We start from the raw sequence: 18,333 nt of genomic DNA on the forward strand, positions 1-18,333 counted from the left end.
TAGGCCCCATCCAAATGAAATAAACAGATCACAATAGCATGAAGAACATTTATTGCTAGGATCAAAAATACAACTACAAATAACAGTGAAAGGACCAGATATCAAGCTTCTATAGTTAATGTGGTAAGCAATGAGGGGAAGTTTGGAATTGCAGAGATTTATCTTAAAGTGATCTTACAGTGAAATGAATCAGACATATTAATCTGCTCTAGCAATAATGCTTGGAAAGATTAACCATTCTAATTTAAGTGCAACTGATACTACTGGGGAGCTGAAAACCCATAAGCAATCAATAAACAGGCTGTATTCCACGAGCTCGCTGTGCTGACACTGGCCTGGGCGGTCGGTCATACCTTGGATGATTTCAGTTCCTGTAAGGTAAAAATTTGAATTAGTAGAAAGCAAAAATCCTATATTCAGGGGGCAAGATAAGTTGTTTAATGGTAACCAGTTCTCCAGTGCCTGCCCCACCTAATTCGGATTATTTGAAGGGCTACCCACCTTTCATGTGCAGATGTTCTCCTCAGACCTGGAAAAAAACAGGCAAACAATCTTATGTTTCCTTTCTAGCAAGCAGGAATTCTTCCCTTTCTATGCACAAACATCCCTCAGACAGTTCCTTCTGGAACAAAATTTCCTCTTTTCCCCCAGCCAGCCCCAGTGGGTTCACCTTTTCAGGCTCTGGGGCTAGGACAGGAAGTAGGACGTGTGAATATTTCTTCATGGGGAAATTATAGTTCCATACACTTTACAGCTAAGTTTTCTCACCTTGTTTTAGCCTGTACTTGAAGTTATGCTGTTAAATTTTCCTGCAAAAAAAATAAATTTGGGCCATTAATGCTTAAGCTTACTTTACAGAATCATACTAGGATAAAAATTTTCCTGATCCAAGATGTGCTCACAACTCAGAAAATACCTTTCTTCACAGCTAGCTGTCAGACTGGGGCGGTATACAATTCATCAGGGTGAGCAGGAATTCACTAACAGACATTGGATGACTAAAACACTTACCTGGCATGGCTCCTTGCTCAGTCAGACATGGTATCTGAAACACACAAAGTAGTCATCAACTGTTAAAAATCCGGCAATAGACTGCTCCCATCTAACCCACCATTCTGAGAAAGATCAGATTTCCAGGTCTCAACAGCATTTGTCAGCCGAACGAGATTCTATGATAGTCATCATATACATGAAGCAGTTTCTCAGGGACAAGACTTCAATGCTATGTACACCACATGCTGAATTTACTTACCTTAGAACCAACAAGTATGGCACTGCTATCAGAACCTGGGAAAAAAATAAACATTGAAGAGGCTGGATATAAGCCCCCTTCACCCACACTCTACCCTTCAGTTTCTCAGGTGTTCCTGTGTTTTCATTAGCAATCATAGTGAGCTAGTTTGATTCATCATAGAAACAGCCAGCTTGGTGAGCAGACCCCCATCCAAAATAATCTAACTAACCTTTGAATGTCAGATTCTCCACCAGGAAATCCTGTGGAAGAGTAACAAGGCAGTCATTTTCCACCATCAGGGAAGAACTAAAATCTCTTCCTTGCCATTAACTGCCATCAGAACTCTAACATGCTATAAATTCACACCTTCATGGAGTATCAGTGTATTAGTTCAAATCATCTGACAGTGTTTAGAGAACAAGGCCTTAACATAAATAAGGTGTTCTCTAGAATACGCAGAACCCATAAGCAACAAAGGTAGTTCGTTGCCTGGATGTTTCTATTTTCCCCAGAGAAAGCCCAACCTCTATTTGGACAATTACCTGCAGTCACCCTGGGAGGCAGTTTGAACTCTTCACGTTGTCACAGAACCCTTGACATAGAAAAGCAATTGTCAATTAAAGTAATCACAGCTACCTCTGCACCCTCTTCCTTCAGCCCACGGTTCAGTAGTAAGATGGCATCACCACAGTTCAGCCATATGCTTGTCTTTTTACATTCATCATCAAGTGGTCATCTAACAGTGCTCCCTAAGAAAGGATAAACCACGAACACCCACCTGACTACAAGCAAAATGTGCCCTGTGTAAAATTGAACAGGCCTGGCTCCAAAGTGCAAACAGCCTTGAGATTAGCCACATCTGGAACAGAAATTAAAAAAAAAAAGAACCTCAATAACAGGCTTTACTCCAAAGAACCCAAATACCTGCTACAGATTGTGCTACTCAGAGAATTATGTTTTCTCCACTAAACCATCAGAAAGAGAGAGTTCAGCTTTTATATCATCTTTGTAGCACATTCACAACTTGTACTCAACCAAAAAGACCTAGGAAACGCATTAACACTTACTCTTAAAAGAGCGTATACTCCCGTTTTTTCGTATGTATCCAAGTACCTTAAACCTGTAGAGGAAACAGCATCGGATTATTTCTACACCAAGAAATCTCTGCTGGATCAGAAGGCTACAGGTCCAGGGCCAGTCTCCTCAGAGTTACTTATCCTCACAGTTATCAGTACAGGTCTGTGATAAGGTCCTCATCATAGGAGATGGCCTTGCACTGCCGCCACCATTTTGTCCTTCACAGAATCCTGCCATCTCTAGGTATTGAACGTCCTAACATGGACTCCCCACTTACACCACAGAACAAATTACGAAGTAAAGCCCGCCCACGTCTAAGGCTCTCCTCCACGGGGGTCTTTAAACCACCAGAAACAAGCATTTCATAAAAAAATACAGGCGGCGGTTCACAAGAGTGCCAGATAGACTTTTGTGGTAGAAGCCAGCCGCGGCTCTAGATAGACTGCTTAAGTGTAAGACAAGAAGAAAAATGCAAAGTACGTAGCATATAGAGACTTAGATGACTTACCCAGAGCAACGAAGAATGAGACCGACAAGAACGACGTGTGGCCTATAAATAGCATCTCGCAGAGGCCCACGGGATTTGGAGGTGGGACTGGGAAGCACGCATGCGCTAAGGTAAGCGTTGTGCGAGCCGGAGGAATTGTGGGTAAAAGATTCCGCCCGAAGGCGCGAGTGGTGAGCTCCGCCTCTGCATTTGCAGCGCGAAAAAGAGGCGCAGGCGCTTTAGGGGAGTGCGGCGGTACGCCTTTGGCGCTGCTGCTAGGCGGTTCCTCGCCACTGCGGGTGAAACGTCATCGCTGGAGATTTGGCTTCGCGACCCCTACAGCTCGACTGTCTGGGTCACCACCACCAATATCCATACGTTGGCGTGATATCTTACCCTCACTCACGCTAAGCCCTCGTGTTGATCCATCAGTATGGATCCTGAACCTACTGAACACTCCACCGGCGGTGTCTCGGTTCCCCGCCAGCCGCCCAGCGCGCAGACGGGGCTTGATGTCCAGGTTGTCAGCGCAGCGGGCGACTCAGGTACTGGGCCCTGGGCCGAGCTCGGTTGGATTTTCGCTTCCTTGCATGGAGCCTTTTAGGGAAACACAGTCAGGGCTACATACCCTGCACCATTCTGGAGACCGATTTTTGTGTTTTGCTTCCTGGTCTATTTTCGCCATGATCTTGGCCCGGATTAAATGAAGTAGGGCCAGCATTAGACATCATTTATGGAGCATGTTGCATGTTTCTCTCTTTAGCAGTGCTATAGATTAAACTTGCTGCTATGTGCATGTGTAGACAAGTGCTATACTACTAAGTCTGACACCTCTCCACACAACAGGGCTTACCGTTTAAAGCACCCAATATGAGTTAATATTCCACGCTACTAAGAGGATAACCCTCATTTTATACGTGGGTGGTCTTAGATATAAAAAGCTCTAGGGTGAATTCACCAATTGGTCTAGGTCGCAGCCATAGACTGGTTATTGAGTCTATGCAGCAGCACACCTCATTAGCCATGCATATAGCAAACATCTATAAGCTTGCCTTGTAAACAATTATCATTACTCTTACTTGTTGCTCTTCTGCATGACCTCACTTAATAATCCTACTATTCAATTCTGAAGGTGTTAAGGGAAAGTAGTGGATGAGAAACCCGGGGGCGGGGAACCCAAAGAGGTTAAGTCATTTGCTGAATGTTATCCAGATAAACAGTATCTGATCCAAGGTATAAATCCAGGCAGCCTAATTCCAAAATTAGCACTTGCAGAAGACCCTGATTCAATTCCCAGTTAGTAGCCAGCTGTAGTTCCAGTTCCAGGGGATCCAATACCCACTTCTGGCCCCCAAGGGCACCTGACACACTGATAGTACTCACACATCTAAAGTAAATAAGGTTGATTCAAAAATACTGCTGGGCATGTTAATACATGCCTTTAGTGCCAGCACTAGGGAGGCAGGGCCAGGCAGAGTGAGAGGAACTCGGCATGTGCCACATAATGAGTTCTCATCCAGCCAGGACTACATAGTTGAAACCCTGTCTCAAAAAGGTGCATGCCTTTAATCCCAGCACTTGGGAGGCAGAGACAGGCAGATCTCTGAGTTCAAGGCCAGTCTGGTCTACAGAGTGAGTTCCAGGACAGCCAGGGCTACACAGAGAAACCCTGTCTTGGAAAACCAAAAATAAAAACAAAACAAGAAAAAAGGAAAAAAAGTATTTTTAATTTTTATATTTTTAAAAAAGATTTATTTATTATATGTAAGTAGCTATCTTCAGACACACCAGAAGAGGGCGTCAGATCTCATTACAGATGGTGTGAGCCACCGTATGGTTGCTGGGATTTGAACTCAAGACCTTTGGAAGAACAGTCAGTGCTCTTAACCAATAAGCCATCTCATCAGCCATAATTGTTTTTTGAGACAGGGTTTTCCCGTGTAGTCTTGGCTGTCCTGGAACTTGCTTTGTAGACCAGTCTGGCCTCAAATTCACAGAGATCCACCTGCCTCCACCTCCTGAGTGCTGGGATTAAAGGTGTGCAACATCACATCTTTTTTTTTTTTCAATGTGGATTCTGTAGTGTTTGTAACAGGGGTTGAAGTGATGATTCAGCAATTCAGATCAAATGGTGTTCTTGTAGAGGACTTAAGTTTAGTTCCTAGTACCCATGTTAATGTGGCTTATAGCCACCTGTAACTCCAGCTCTGGGGAATCTAACTCTCTTTTCTGGACTTCTTGGGCACCTGTAAACATGTGGCATATATTTGTGAATACACAAACATACACATAAATAAAAATTAAAAGAAAAATAAGCCAGGTGGTGGTGGCACACGCCTGTAATCTCAGCACTCTGGGAGGCAGAGGCAGGCGGATTTCTGAGTTCGAGGCCAGCCTGATCTACAGAGTGAGTTCCAGGACAGCCAGGGCTATACAGAGAAACCCTGTCTCGAAAAAAAATAAATCCAAAAATAAGTAAATAAAAAGAATAGAAAAGAAAAATAAAACAAAAGCAAACCAAAACAAAATAATTCCATTTTCCAGATGAGAAGAGTGATGTGTGTGTGTGCATGCATGTATGTGTATATATATGTATGTGTGTGTGTGTGTATATATATATATATATATATATATATCCATCTGGCAGGACCTGGGAGAAGGGAACCAATAAATAAGGCAACTCCATCTGCCCCGCCTCCCTAGAGCTGGGATTAAAGGCGTGCCACCACACTTGGCTCATATAAGCATTCTTGACTGAAATACTATAATTTCATTTCCTAGAATTCTCTTTTGAGTTATTTGTTCTTTAAATAGTCGAATAAAATCATGTGTTTCATCTTGTGTTTGTATTGAGTTGTGTTTCAACTTTTAAAAATTACACCTTAATAACTCATTGTTTTTTTTCTTATTCGTGTGTGTGTGTGTGTGTGTGTGTGTGTGTGTGTGTGTGTTTGTCTGTCTGTATGTTGTGTATGTGGGTTCAGGAGTGTGCATACTCTAGCAACGTCTGGAAGTCACAGGTCACTGAGGCTCACAGTTTGGGCTCCAGGGGTTGAACAACTCAGGCCATTGGGGTTGTACAGCGAGTATTTTTACCTGACGAGCCTTCACACCAGCCCATGGTTTTGTTTTGTTTTTGAGTCATGTTCTCATGTAGCCCAGGCTGGCCTGGAACTCCATATCTAGCCAAGGATGGGATGGCTTTGAACTTCGGATGCCCTTGTCTCTTCCCTTTGAGTACTGGGATTGCTAGTGTGTGTCAGGATGCCAGGTTTTATGAACCTGGAAAACCCAGGTCTTTGTTCGTTGACAAGCCCTCTACTAACTGAGCTACATCCCCAGTCTTACCCCTAGGTTTTTTTGGTTTTTTGTTCTCCACAAACTGTCACACTCCAGTTTGTTCCCTCCTAGTCTATTCTTTATGTTGTAGCTAGAATGTTCAATTCACAGCACCCCACATAGTAGCTAACAACTATCTGTAACCTCAGTTCCAGGGAATCTGACACCCCTCTTCTGGTCTCCAAGGGCACCAGACAGGCACATAGTGCACAGACATCCATGTAAACAAAACACCCTTACACATAAATTAAAAAACAAAACCCCATCCCCACCCCCAGCTGTTTAGTTTGCTCTCCCCTTACAGTGTGCAGCGCCCCCTGCCGTCTTAAGGCTACAATCCCGGTTGACTCTCCCCTTACAGTGTGCAGTGCCCCCTGCCGTCTTAAGGCTACAATCCCGGTTGACTCTCCCCTTACAGTATGCAGCGCCCCCTGCCGTCTTAAGGCTATAATCCCGGTTGACTGATACTCGTGTAAAGAGACACTCCTCCCTTGCCTTTGTGTTTCCGTCCCAGTTTTCTTTCTGTTGCTGTGATAAAACACCCTGACAAAAAGAAACTCAGGGGAGAGAGAGGTTTATTGTAGCTTACAGCTTCCGGTTACTGTCCATCATTGTCAGGGAGTCAAGACAAGCCTCAAAAGGCCACATGACATCTGTAGCCAAGAACAAAAATAAAGGGCGGCGTACATGCCCACCTGCTTGTTTGTCCTTAGCTCAATTTCTCTACTCTCAGCTCAGAACCCAGCTTGGAACGAACGATGCCATGCACAGGGCTTTGTCTTCCTAGGTCAAATAAGCCTGTTACCCACACATGGGGCTACAGGTCAGCCCAATGCAGAAAACCCCTCATTGGGATTCTCTTCTCGGGTGATTTAGGTCGTGTCAAGTTGGTTTTTAAAGCTGACCAGCTATTTGTTTCTTTCCTTTTTTCTTTTCTTCTTCTTCTTTTTTTTTTTTAAGATTTATTTATTTTATGTATGTGGGTGTACTGTCATGGTCTTCAGACTCACCAGAAGGGGCCATCAAATCCCATTACAGATGGTTGTGAGCCACCGTGTGGTTGCTGGGAATTGAACTCAGGACCTCTAGAAGAATCACTGAGCCATCTCTCCAGCCCCATCTATTTTTATTGCAGTTATTTATCTTGTGTGTGAGCCCACATATGCAGGTGTGTGCCTCAGTGCGCATGTAGAGGTCAGAGGGCAACCTTCAAGGGCTGTTTCTCTCCTATCATGGGTCCCCGAGACAGTACACAGGTCATCACAGCATCACAACTAAGGAACTTAGGACTTGTCGGCTGAGCTGCCTCACCAGTTCCCTCTGACCCACCACTCTCACCAGCCACAAAATGCTTGAGATTTGATCTTCTGTAGGTGACTCATCTCCCTGCTGCCTAAGAGGACATGGCACAAATAGAATACAGTATGTAATTATTAATTTAGTACTTCAGGTGCTCAGAGGATAGGGAGATAGATGATAGGGAGATAGATATATAGGCACATACATGCTAGGTGGTGCTCTACTGGTAAGCAGATATAAACACATACTTCGTTTTTGAGAGCTTGGGTTTGTATTGAGCTCTTAACTCCTCTTGCCTCAACCTCCCTCTAGTTTTTTGACTGATTTTTTTTCTTTCTTTTTTTAAAATTTTTAAATTTTTATTTAATGTAACTTAATTTTTTTGTTTTTCTTTTCTGAGACAGGGTTTCTCTGTATAGCCCAGGCTGGCCTTGAACTCAGGAATCCTCCTGCCTCTGCCTCCCTAGTACTGGGATTAAATTAAAGGCGAGCGCCACCACTGCCCAGCATGATTTTTCTTTCAGTCTCAAGTGATTCTCCTTCACTAGCTAGAGTGCTGATGAATGTCTGGTCAAAGAACAACCCTGCCCCCTCCTGGTAGGGAGAGGCACTGCCTCCTTGTAGTGGAAAAGGAGGAAATGTGCAAATGAGTAGAGCTTCCTTTGGAACTGGGAGACCCAAATGGAGAAGTTCTTTCTGTCAGTCTTTGTTTTAGGGACTTGAACATGTTAAACACACACTGTACCACTAAGCTAACAGTGTACCCTAACACTATTTATTTAATAATTTATTTTTTTATTTTACTTACATATTCATGTGAGTGGGTGCTATGTAGCAAGGATGGTGTTCAGGAGACCATTTTGGGGGGTTGGTTCTCTTCTGCCACCATGAGAGTCCCTGGGATTAAACTCAGGTCATTATACCTGACAGCAGAGGCTATTACCTTGTTTAGCCATCTCACCAGGCCCTAAGTTAACTTTTTCTGTCTTCTGTCTGAGGATTGATCCCTGGGGCCTTGTGTGTGCTTGGCAAGTAAGTGCTCCTACCACTGAACTACACCCTAGTCTAACTAATAGATTAATTAATTAATTTTAAAAGTTTATTTGTTCAGTGTGTGTGGGTGTTCAGTGTCCGCACACCACGTGTGTACAGTGTCCATGAAGACTAGCAGAGGGCATAGGAGCTCCTGAAACTGGAGCGATAGATGGTTGTTAGCTGCCCTGTGAGTGCTGGGGATTGAACCCTGGTTCTGTGGAGTAGCAGTCAGTCCTCTTAAGCATCGTGCCATCTCCCCCCCCCCCCCCACTATTTATTTTCGAGATCATGTTTCCCTCTGTAGCCTAGGTTGGCTTAGAACTTGTAATCTTCCTGTCTCAGCCTCCCATCGTGTTAGGAGTGCAGGTGCTCCTCACACCTAATTCCCCTCTACTTGCTTTTTTCTGAGGCTGTTTTAAGAATATGGCCACCCTCTATTAATAGCTGTCACCCACACACTTTGCCTTTCATTTCTTCCTTTGTGTGGTCTCTGTTCAAGACACCCTCCCTGTGTTACACAGGTGCTTTTCGGCATGATGCATAAGTGATGGTGGTTCTGATGGGGTCTAGGTTACTGGCTTTTAGTACTTCCAGTAGTTTTGGTTTTGCTTCAGCCTGGAAGAACTGTTTCAAGGTTATCGGTGTGACATTAGGACTTGATAGGGTTAGACAGCGTTCAGCACATGATAGGATGTGCTGTGACTGGGTGTTTCCTGGCCCCTTTGTACTTTGGTTACATGTGATAAATGTGGTGGTTCATTCCTGTATCTTTGCATTCTCAGTGGCTCAGCCGTGCCTCTCCCTTTCTCACTGTCAGTGCTACACGGTCTTGGAGCCACCCCTTAGCTTCTAAATGATGCAGATGGTACTCGCACCAGTATATTCCTGCTGACTTTGGGAAATATCTCCTCGGTGCCTTTCCTCTGTGGGTTTCAGTTCTCATTATGACCTCACACTATCAACTCATCCCAGCATACCTATTGTATTTACCCCATTTTTGTCTTTGTTGTTGTTATTTATTTCTGAGTCAGGGTCTTATGTAGCCCAGGCTGGTTTCAAACATGTTGTGTAGTTGAGTGTTACTTTGCACTTTTCATGCTCCACTTCCTGAGTGCTGGGGTTTTGAGCCTGTGCCTCCTCTGTGCCTGGTTTATGTGGTGCTAAGGATAGAACTCAGTGTTTTCAAATGCTAGGCAAGCACTCCACTGCCTGAGCTGCGTCCCCAGCCCTTCCCTTGTCAATGCTTGTGTGCTGTGGATTGTGTGCCCTGGGCCTTGCACATGGTCGGCAAGTACCCATTCTCTGAACTGCATCTCCAGCCCTCTAAGTTTATATCAGTCAACAGTGTCAGTCATTGTGTTATAGCCAGGTAAGGGAATGCAATCTACTCTGGAGCATTGAGAAATGCTGCCACTTGAGTTAGAGCTTAAATGAGGAAGAGTAACTTAGCAGGAAGATCCGAACAGCAGAACAGCATGCACATGAGGCATTAAGACTGGAAATACCCTGTGTGGTGTGGGATTGGCAGGCACTGGGAAGCTGCTTTGACAGGACAGTCGTGATTAGGAGGGACAGTCTGATTAGGGGGACAGTCGCGATTAGGGGGACAGTTGTGATTAGGGGGGCGTGCTGAGTGAAAAGACTGGGGTGCTCACTTCTCTGAGATACTTAGCAACAGATTTCTGCCACTTGGATGTGGGGGCTGCGAGATACAATGTTACCTTAAATTATATTTATTTCTGTGGAGGGCAGTAAGCATGTGTGGAGGTCAGAAGATAGCTCTTCAGCGTCAGATCTCTTTTCACTGAGGCGTGAAGTCAGTTTGTCAGGCTTGGTGGGTAAAGCACCTTTACCAAATGAACCTCTTGTTGGTTTGATCGTCTGGTTTTCAGTCTAGTTGACTGAAGCACCGTGTTTCTAGGGAACATTTCATTACACCCTTTCAAGGAGTGCTTCTGCTTCACAGCCCACAAACCTTGAGCATTCAAGCTGGGTATAAAGTCTGTCTTGCACCTTTCTTATCTGGCATGCCCAGAGCAAAGTGGGCGGAGGGTAAGGGTCATGCCAGTGTTCATAGTTGATAAGATACTCAGACTCCTATATACCTAGGAGCTGGTATATAGACTTTCTCTAGTGAGGCTGGGGAGGACCTTTGGGAATTCAGAAGGACAGTGGCAGGTGATGAGACTTTTCCTATTCCTTCCTCTCTGCTATTCCGACCTTGCCTTCTGCTTTCTTCCAAATACACTGCAATATTGGCTGCCAGCCTAGGTGGGGAGAGGGAGAAAGGACCTGTTGTTTCCTTCTGCTGCTCTCTGAAAAGAACCAAATTGGCTGTGGTAAAGAACACAGAGTTCCTGAGATTGTTGGCACCTCCTAGAGTTGATGTCCACTTGTCCCTGCTGCGAACTCAGTCTGCCCATTTACCCTTCCTCTTGCCAAGGACCTTTGAAGGTTTGAGAAACTTTCAAAGTGTGAGGGAACTAAGCTGTCTTCCAGGGCTTAGCATACTCAACTGATGTCGCCCAGCACACTGGAGGGTTTGAGAGTTATTGCAAGGTGGCTAAGAGTCAGAACAGATTGTGTATTAAGAGGGCAGATGCCTCGGTATCTTGGGAATGTTTATTACAGCCCCATTAGTCTCTTCTGGGTGTCTGATTCCCAGTAATCCAACATTCTCACTTGTAACTAAGGTAGGATAAGAAGGGCAGTGACTACTTCAACTCTGCAGTTTAATTTTAAAAATCAAGAAGAATGGATTAAAGTTGATTCTATGCAATTGATGAAGCAAAGAATTGGAGTGGGTGTCCAGTAAATAGCTGCTACCTGAAAGGTGAGTGCCTGTAAGCTCCGAGGGGAATCCAGGAGCTACGTCTGGAGGCTGAGAAGATGTGGGTAAAGCAGAAGTGAGATGTAGTTGCCAAGGTCCGTGTGAAGTTGAGGAGATCAGAAGTTAGCCTGAGCCGTGTGAAGGGAGGGTGATGTGGATGGAGGCTGGTGTTATCTTGTGGAGAGAATGGTGGCAGGGTAAGGGGCCCGGAAGGTCGGAGGAGTGGATTTGGAACCTTGTCAGGACAAATTCATGTTTGTTATTCTAAAGGTTATTGACTACAATCTCAGCTTCCCAGACTCTGGCAGGAATAAGTGTTAGGAATAGACTGGCCCATGCAGCCAGGCTGGAAGGTGCGAAAAGACTGCATCCCTTTAAGAGGCGGACCGGGGCGGAGTCCTGGGTCACTTCTCCACCGCCACGCTCGCCGGGTGGCAGAAGCAGTTAGAGAAGCTAAGCTACACGGCCGGCCACGCCACACCTCTCTAGACTGAGATCCAGGCAAGATTAGAGCTGCCCCACTGACTACAGGCCGTGTTGTGTCACCGTTTCTGCAGGCACCATGAGCCAGGACACCGAAGTAGACATGAAAGATGTGGAGCTGAACGAGCTAGAACCGGAGAAGCAGCCTATGAATGCAGCGGCCGGGGCGGCGGCCGGGGAGAAGAACGGTCTAGTGAAGATCAAGGTGGCCGAGGACGAGGCGGAGGCCGGGGTCAAGTTCACCGGCTTATCCAAGGAAGAGCTACTAAAGGTGGCGGGCAGCCCGGGCTGGGTGCGTACCCGCTGGGCGCTGCTGCTGCTCTTCTGGCTCGGTTGGCTGGGCATGCTGGCGGGCGCCGTGGTTATCATCGTTCGGGCGCCGCGCTGCCGGGAGCTGCCGGTACAGAGGTGGTGGCACAAGGGCGCCCTCTACCGCATTGGCGACCTTCAGGCCTTCGTGGGCCAGGAAGCGGGAGGCATAGCTGGTGAGTGAGTAGGGTGCGCACCCTCATTTCTTGCCCCCATTTGCCCTTCGTTTAATCGGGCATTCTGCTGCTCTTCCTTCCTCCTCGTCCTCTCTAGAACGCTGATGGTTCTTTACTGCACACTATTTTCTGAGACGATTCCCTGGCAAACGATCTCCTCCTTTCTTTCTTAAAATACAAAACCAAAAAAAAAAAAAAAAAAAACCACAAAGAACAAAACAAAACAAAAAAACCCCAGAAAACAAAATGCAAACCCGACCCCTACTTCTTCCTAAGGGTGCCTGACTCAGCACATCCTCATTCTCTCCCCCCCCCCCCACTCCCAACCACGCGGCTCCAGAGCCAGTTCAAACCAGTTTCTGAAGCAATGTGTGAGGCTCCTTGCGTCAGCTACTTTGTCTCGTGATCCAGCCCCTTCAAAGGGAATCGGGAGAGTGGTGGAGAGAATGTGGAGGGTGGAGGTTTTTCATGGTTAACTGGTTAACCCAACCCTCTCCTCTTCATAGGTCTGAAGAACCATCTGGAGTACTTGAGCACCCTGAAGGTGAAGGGCCTTGTGTTAGGCCCAATTCACAAGAACCAGAAGGATGAAGTCAATGAAACCGACTTGAAACAGATTGATCCCACTTTAGGCTCCCAGGAAGATTTTAAAGACCTTCTACAAAGTGCCAAGAAAAAGAGTAGGTCTTTCTAAGGAAGCAGAAAGGGTTTGGCATTCTGGTCAAGAAACAGGATAGGGTTTTTGTCTGGTTTTCCTCCTAACTGGCACAGTTTTTAAGGACAGGCACAGGGGAAATAGGATCACACTAAACAATGTTGTTCGTGCAATTTTTATTTATTTATTTTGGTTTTGGCTTTGAGGTAGGGTCTCACCATGTAGCTGGTTGGTTGGCCTTACCTTACGCCATGACCAGGCTGGATGAGAGTTTATGGAACTCCACTGGTCCCACTGCTAGGCTTAAGTGTATCGCCATGGATTGATAAAATAAACGGCTTTTAAACGGGTAATATGTAAGAGATTCAAATCCTGCTTTATAACTCAATGTAGAGGCCTGAAAATGCAGCTCAGTTTGTGAGAGTGCTTGTCTGGTATCCATGAAGTCCTGAGTTTGATTCCTCAGCACAGCGAAACAGATGTGGAAGGAAGCAGCATGTGCCTATAATCACACACCTGGGAAGTAGAGTCTGCATCCTTAGGCAGCCAGCCCACATACATAGGACCCTGACCTCACCGGCCGGAAAACGCTTGACCCGGCAGTTCAGAATTATTTGCTCTGAGAGGTTTTGTGGGTTTCCTTCAGATTTTGTACAAACCATACATAGGTGCACTTAGTAACCTTGTGCTCAAGTTCCTTGTTTCTTCATTCTCAAAGAATTGCTCTCAACTGGTTCTTTTTCTAGGCATTCACATCATTTTGGACCTCACTCCCAACTACCAGGGCCAGAATGCATGGTTCCTCCCTGCTGAGGCTGACATTGTAGCAACCAAAGTGAAGGTGAGGTTTTATATGTGTGTGTGTGTGTGTGTGTTTCCTTTACTCTAGAAGCAAGGCTATGCCAGGAAGGGAATTTCTCAGATGTCAGTCTGGAAGTTTAATTTTTCTTTTTGTGATAGGAAGTCTTTTCTTTCTCTGTGGGAATCCTGACCTGACTGGTTTCCCAGTTTTTGTTTGATGTATTTGGAACGGAGCCCAGTCTGAAATTATAAGCACTAGAGTCTTACTATGTATCTGGGATTTTATTTTGCCCCATGTTTTATTAATTTTTTAAAGAGTTCACCCCACTATGAATGCTCTTTTTTGGGGGGGGGGTGTTTGGATTTGTTTTTTTTCGAGACAGGGTTTCTCTGTATAGCCCTGGCTGTCCTGGAACTCACTCTGTAGACCAGGCTGGCCTCGAACTCAGAAATCCGCCTGCCTCTGCCTCCTAGAGTGCTGGGATTTCAGGCGTGTGCCACCACCGCCCGGCTCCTTTTTTTTTTTTTTTAATGAATGCTCTTTAAGATTTGTTCTTATGTGTATGAGTGTTTGCCTGCATGTGTGTTTGTGTACCATGTGCGTGTCTGGTACCCCAGGAAGCCAGACAAGGGTGTTGGCTCCCCTGGAGCTAAAGTTACAGACAATTGTGAGCTGCTCTGTAGGTGCTGGGAACTGAACCTGGCTCCTTTGCAAAAGTGACAAGCTCTTAACTCTGTGAAAGCTATCAGCCACTGACTGACCTGTCTCTCTACCCTCCTGTCCCAAGTATTTTAAAGCTGTTTTCTAATTTCTTTTGTAAATCCACAAAATACCTGTTACTGCCAGTCTGTTAGTGAAGACACTGAGATGCAGTTACTTCACGTGTTCCAAACCAGAAGTCTCAAGGAGTTTTCTCTGGTCTGCCTTTACCTTGGTTTAAACGTGGTAGCCACTAGGCTAGGGTAAAGCTTCTAACGTCATCCTAGCTTCTGATGCCCACATTTTGGGACACTGGCATGTCCAGCATGGACATAACAGAGTAGAGGCAGATGCTGGCACTCTGGGTTCTAAGTGTGGGTGAGACAGACACCTATGATCAGGTTGGCTCTTGCTAGTTGCTGGGAGATTTGTGTTCTAGGACTCCATTGCTGAGGGTAACCTTAAACTCCCAAGTGCTGGGATCCTATACTTAGTAGGAAGTTTGTTAAAAGTTACTGATAAGGAATTTCAAAGTAGTAGAGAGCCTGTAATCCTAATACTTGGAGTTGGAGGAGGCAGGAGGCTGAGAAGTTAAAGGACAGCCTCGGTTACGGAGTGAGTTGGAGACTGGTCTAAAGTCAAGAGGAAAAGTTACTGGAATGATTTTCAGGTGGTATCCTCTGATGAAGATGGGAGAGGAGAGCCTGTGAGGAGGGAGGAAGGGGGTGTGGGGGCAGGGTTCTGTGCTGGGTGCCAGTTGAAGCCAGGGCTTAAGCCTTCAGGCCTGGGCCTGTTCTACAGAGCTGGCCTCTTTTCAGATGTCTCAACAGCCCTCAGGCTGTGTTTTGAATTTCAAACTTTTCATTCTTGGCCTTGCTCCCAGCAGCTCTTGTAGGAGAGCACACACACTCTAAACCTCTGGAAACAGAGAGGAACAAGTATATTTGCCTTAGGGTCTTGACTGGTATTTTAGTCCTCTTTCTGCTGTTCCCCAATTATAACCTTGGCCATGTCTTCTTCTCTGAGCTTATTTCTCCATCTCCAACTTGAGGGTATTTCCACTCCACATACTACGTGTTAAAGCTCTGTGTGCATGTTTTCTCTTGGGTCATTTCTGTAGCTGTTAAAAATGAAGGTATGTGACTTGCCAGAGGCAAGACAGAATAGAAAAATGCTATTACACAGTAAAGGCATGGGTGGGGCACGAAGGGCTAACCTTTGAAACCAGGAGGCTGAACTCTTGTTTTCTGTAGGTAAAGGTCTTGCTTGTATGTTGATCTTTCGTCTGGTCTTTTGTCCCTGTAGGAAGCTCTGAGTTCTTGGTTGCAGGACGGTGTGGATGGGTTCCAAGTTCGGGATGTGGGAAAGCTGACGGTGAGTGCCCTTTCTGCATTCAGAGGCAAAAAGCTTTGGTGAGAAGAGTGGGTCTCAGCCAGGGATAAGTGATGTTCCCTGTTCTGACTCTGCTTTTTCTCTACTAGAATGCATCCTTGTACTTGGCTGAGTGGCAGAATATTACCAAGAACTTCAGTGAGGACAGGTAGGTGCCCAACACCCATGCCTGGCTGAGCCATTGTGAGAACCTTGAGGGGAGTTTCCTAGTCTCAAGAACTCTTTTATTCTTTATCTCCTGACATTTTCTAATGACACTGCTATCCTTGCTTTGTGCAGGCTTTTGATTGCAGGGACTGAGTCCTCTGACCTGCAGCAGATTGTCAACATACTTGAATCCACCCGCGACCTGCTGTTGACTAGCTCATACCTGTCAGGCCCCACTTCCACTGGGGAGCATACTGAATCCCTAGTCACTAGGTATTTGAATGCCACTGGCGATCACTGGTGCAGCTGGAGTGTAAGTACCATGCTGGGGGGTTTAGGGAAAGGTGGGAAGTGATAGATGGAGGGTGGACATGCTCCAAGGTTTGTCTTCCTTCAGGTGTCACAGGCAGGACTCCTGACAGACTCCATACCAGCTCGGCTCCTCCGACTATACCAGCTGCTGCTGTTCACTCTGCCGGGGACTCCTGTTTTCAGCTATGGGGATGAACTCGGCCTTCAGGCAGCCGCCCTTCCTGGACAGGTACCCCTTGTCTTCTGCCCAGTGCAGTGTGGGAAATAGTGTTATCACATTATGGCATCTGTGACTGACAGCAGCAACCCTTGAGGTGGAACTTTATCAGTCGTTTTGTGAGCTATATGACAAGTGGGTATCTTTTTTTTTTTTAAGATTTATTTATTTATTATATGTAAGTACACTGTAACTGTCTTCAGACACCCCCAGAAGAGGGCGTCAGATCTCATTATGGATGACTGTGAGCCACCATGTGGTTGTTGGGATTTGAACTCTGGACCTTTGGAAGGGCAGTCAGTGCTCTTAACCACCGAGCCATATCTCCAGCCCAAGTGGGTATCTTTTAAACAAGGTTTTCCTGTTGTCAGACTCGGGGCTGGCCTCAGACACTATGTAGCCCATTCTGGAATGGAACTCAGCTGGGAATACTTAGGTATCTGTGTGGGTAGTGTGGGATGGGTACATACACAGAGATCAGAGTACAGTTTGTGGAGTAAGATGTTGCCTTAGCCTTTATGTAGATTCTGGGGATCAAACTCAGGTTGTCAGCTTTCATGGTTCTTTTCCTCCTTTGAACCATCTCCCCAGACCCCAAGGACCTCTTTTCAGAGTCTGGTGTCTGGTAAGATGTTCCGAACGGCAGCCAACATTACTTTGTTGAACAATAGTATTTTGCACCCATTGGCTAGAGGCTTTCAGCCCTCTGGGAACCGAAGCTTAATGAGAGTCCAGACATGCAGAAAGGCACACGGTAGTGGCTGCCGTGATGAGGCCCTGTCATGGGCTGCCACAAGGCATCCCCCGGCAGAAAACAGCTCAAAATGACGTGGAAATAGAGAACAGGAGGAAGGGGAATAGACTGAGCCTTTTTTAAAGGCCCACTTTCTCTGTCTGTCAGCCTGTGAAGGCCCCATTCATGCCGTGGAATGAGTCCACCGTTTCTCATACTGCAAGACCTGTAAGCCCCAACATGACAGTGAAGGTAAGCAATTCTGGCCTGACCCTCATGGTGGGCAGGTGCCTCACAGATGTACAGAGACCCCCTCATTCCTTCCTTCTGTGTGTGTCCATCATTTTCAGGGCCAGAATGAAGACCCTGGCTCCCTCCTTACCCAGTTCCGGCGGCTGAGTGACCTTCGGGGTAAGGAGCGCTCTCTGCTGCACGGCGACTTCCATGCACTGTCTTCTTCACCTGGTCTCTTCTCCTACATCCGCCACTGGGACCAGAATGAGCGTTACCTGGTGCTGCTCAACTTCGAGGATGTGGGTCTGTCAGCCAGGCTAGGGGCCTCCAACCTCCCTGCTGGCATAAGCCTGCCAGCCAGCGCTAACCTTGTGCTTAGTACCGACAGTGCTCGGCAAAGCCGTGAGGAGGGCACCTCCCTGGAGCTGGAGAACCTGAGCCTGAATCCTCATGAGGGCTTGCTGTTACAGTTCCCCTTTGTGGCCTGACCCTACCTGTGCAGACCCTACCACCTTCCTTGCTCTCCCCAGGCCTTTTGGATTCTGGTCTTTCTCTCCTTGTTTTTGTTTTTCAACTTTTGCAGATTACATATGAATTCTTACACTGGGTGTTTTTGTCTTCAAATAAAAAATCACCCCTGCATCATGAGGTTGTGTCTTTCCTTTCATGCTTCCTGCATCGTAGAAGACTTTCTCTTGCTCCTGGTCTCTTTTGTGCCTCCCTACCCTGCCATAGTCTCAGCTGTTCTATACAGCTATTCCAGCTCTCAAGTTAGTCATTTAGAGACCAAGGCCCTTCCGGGGTTAACGGGATGGTGTCTGGGCTGGAGCAGCCACACCTCCTCACTTTGGCCTGAGCCAGCTCTTCCTTAAT

At 46.3% G+C, this 18,333-nt stretch overlaps 1 protein-coding gene, 1 long non-coding RNA gene and 8 other non-coding genes across 12 annotated transcripts; 1 reads left to right on the forward strand and 9 right to left on the reverse strand.

The window, feature by feature from the left end:
- Positions 1-34: 34 nt before the first annotated feature.
- On the reverse strand, positions 35-2,887 carry LOC127691127 (uncharacterized). Its single transcript, XR_007979214.1, has 10 exons — positions 2,820-2,887; positions 2,302-2,354; positions 2,013-2,093; positions 1,777-1,826; positions 1,464-1,494; positions 1,253-1,287; positions 1,012-1,045; positions 769-809; positions 502-529; positions 35-371 (listed from the first exon to the last, which is right to left on the reverse strand). It is a non-coding gene; the product is annotated as an uncharacterized LOC127691127 (long non-coding RNA).
- Positions 604-729, reverse strand: LOC127676668 (small nucleolar RNA SNORD22). Its single transcript, XR_007976107.1, has one exon. It is a non-coding gene; the product is annotated as a small nucleolar RNA SNORD22 (small nucleolar RNA).
- LOC127676666 (small nucleolar RNA SNORD31) lies at positions 900-970 on the reverse strand. The gene has a single exon (XR_007976105.1). It is a non-coding gene; the product is annotated as a small nucleolar RNA SNORD31 (small nucleolar RNA).
- LOC127676665 (small nucleolar RNA SNORD30) lies at positions 1,121-1,189 on the reverse strand. The gene has a single exon (XR_007976104.1). It is a non-coding gene; the product is annotated as a small nucleolar RNA SNORD30 (small nucleolar RNA).
- Positions 1,353-1,417, reverse strand: LOC127676661 (small nucleolar RNA SNORD29). Its single transcript, XR_007976100.1, has one exon. It is a non-coding gene; the product is annotated as a small nucleolar RNA SNORD29 (small nucleolar RNA).
- On the reverse strand, positions 1,566-1,639 carry LOC127676662 (small nucleolar RNA SNORD28). The gene has a single exon (XR_007976101.1). It is a non-coding gene; the product is annotated as a small nucleolar RNA SNORD28 (small nucleolar RNA).
- LOC127676663 (small nucleolar RNA SNORD27) lies at positions 1,895-1,964 on the reverse strand. Its single transcript, XR_007976102.1, has one exon. It is a non-coding gene; the product is annotated as a small nucleolar RNA SNORD27 (small nucleolar RNA).
- Positions 2,173-2,246, reverse strand: LOC127676664 (small nucleolar RNA SNORD26). Its single transcript, XR_007976103.1, has one exon. It is a non-coding gene; the product is annotated as a small nucleolar RNA SNORD26 (small nucleolar RNA).
- Positions 2,432-2,501, reverse strand: LOC127676651 (small nucleolar RNA SNORD25). The gene has a single exon (XR_007976093.1). It is a non-coding gene; the product is annotated as a small nucleolar RNA SNORD25 (small nucleolar RNA).
- Positions 2,888-3,102: 215 nt separating the features above from the next.
- On the forward strand, positions 3,103-18,108 carry Slc3a2 (solute carrier family 3 member 2). Of its 3 annotated transcripts, none has more exons than XM_052190697.1 (10): positions 3,103-3,343; positions 11,859-12,269; positions 12,776-12,949; positions 13,671-13,765; positions 15,731-15,799; positions 15,907-15,965; positions 16,097-16,277; positions 16,362-16,505; positions 17,395-17,478; positions 17,577-18,108. In XM_052190697.1, the coding sequence occupies exons 1-10, from the start codon at positions 3,232-3,234 to the stop codon at positions 17,946-17,948; spliced, it is 1,701 nt and encodes a 566-aa protein (XP_052046657.1). In that variant the 5' UTR covers positions 3,103-3,231; the 3' UTR covers positions 17,949-18,108. The 3 variants fall into 3 exon arrangements, with proteins under 3 accessions (XP_052046657.1, XP_052046662.1, XP_052046661.1); XM_052190702.1 differs by lacking the exon at positions 3,103-3,343 and adding an exon at positions 10,562-10,649; XM_052190701.1 differs by lacking the exon at positions 3,103-3,343 and adding an exon at positions 10,661-11,304.
- Positions 18,109-18,333: the final 225 nt, after the last annotated feature.

This window comes from Apodemus sylvaticus, chromosome 1 (genome assembly GCF_947179515.1).
Source record: "Apodemus sylvaticus chromosome 1, mApoSyl1.1, whole genome shotgun sequence".
Classification (NCBI taxonomy): domain Eukaryota; kingdom Metazoa; phylum Chordata; class Mammalia; order Rodentia; family Muridae; genus Apodemus; species Apodemus sylvaticus.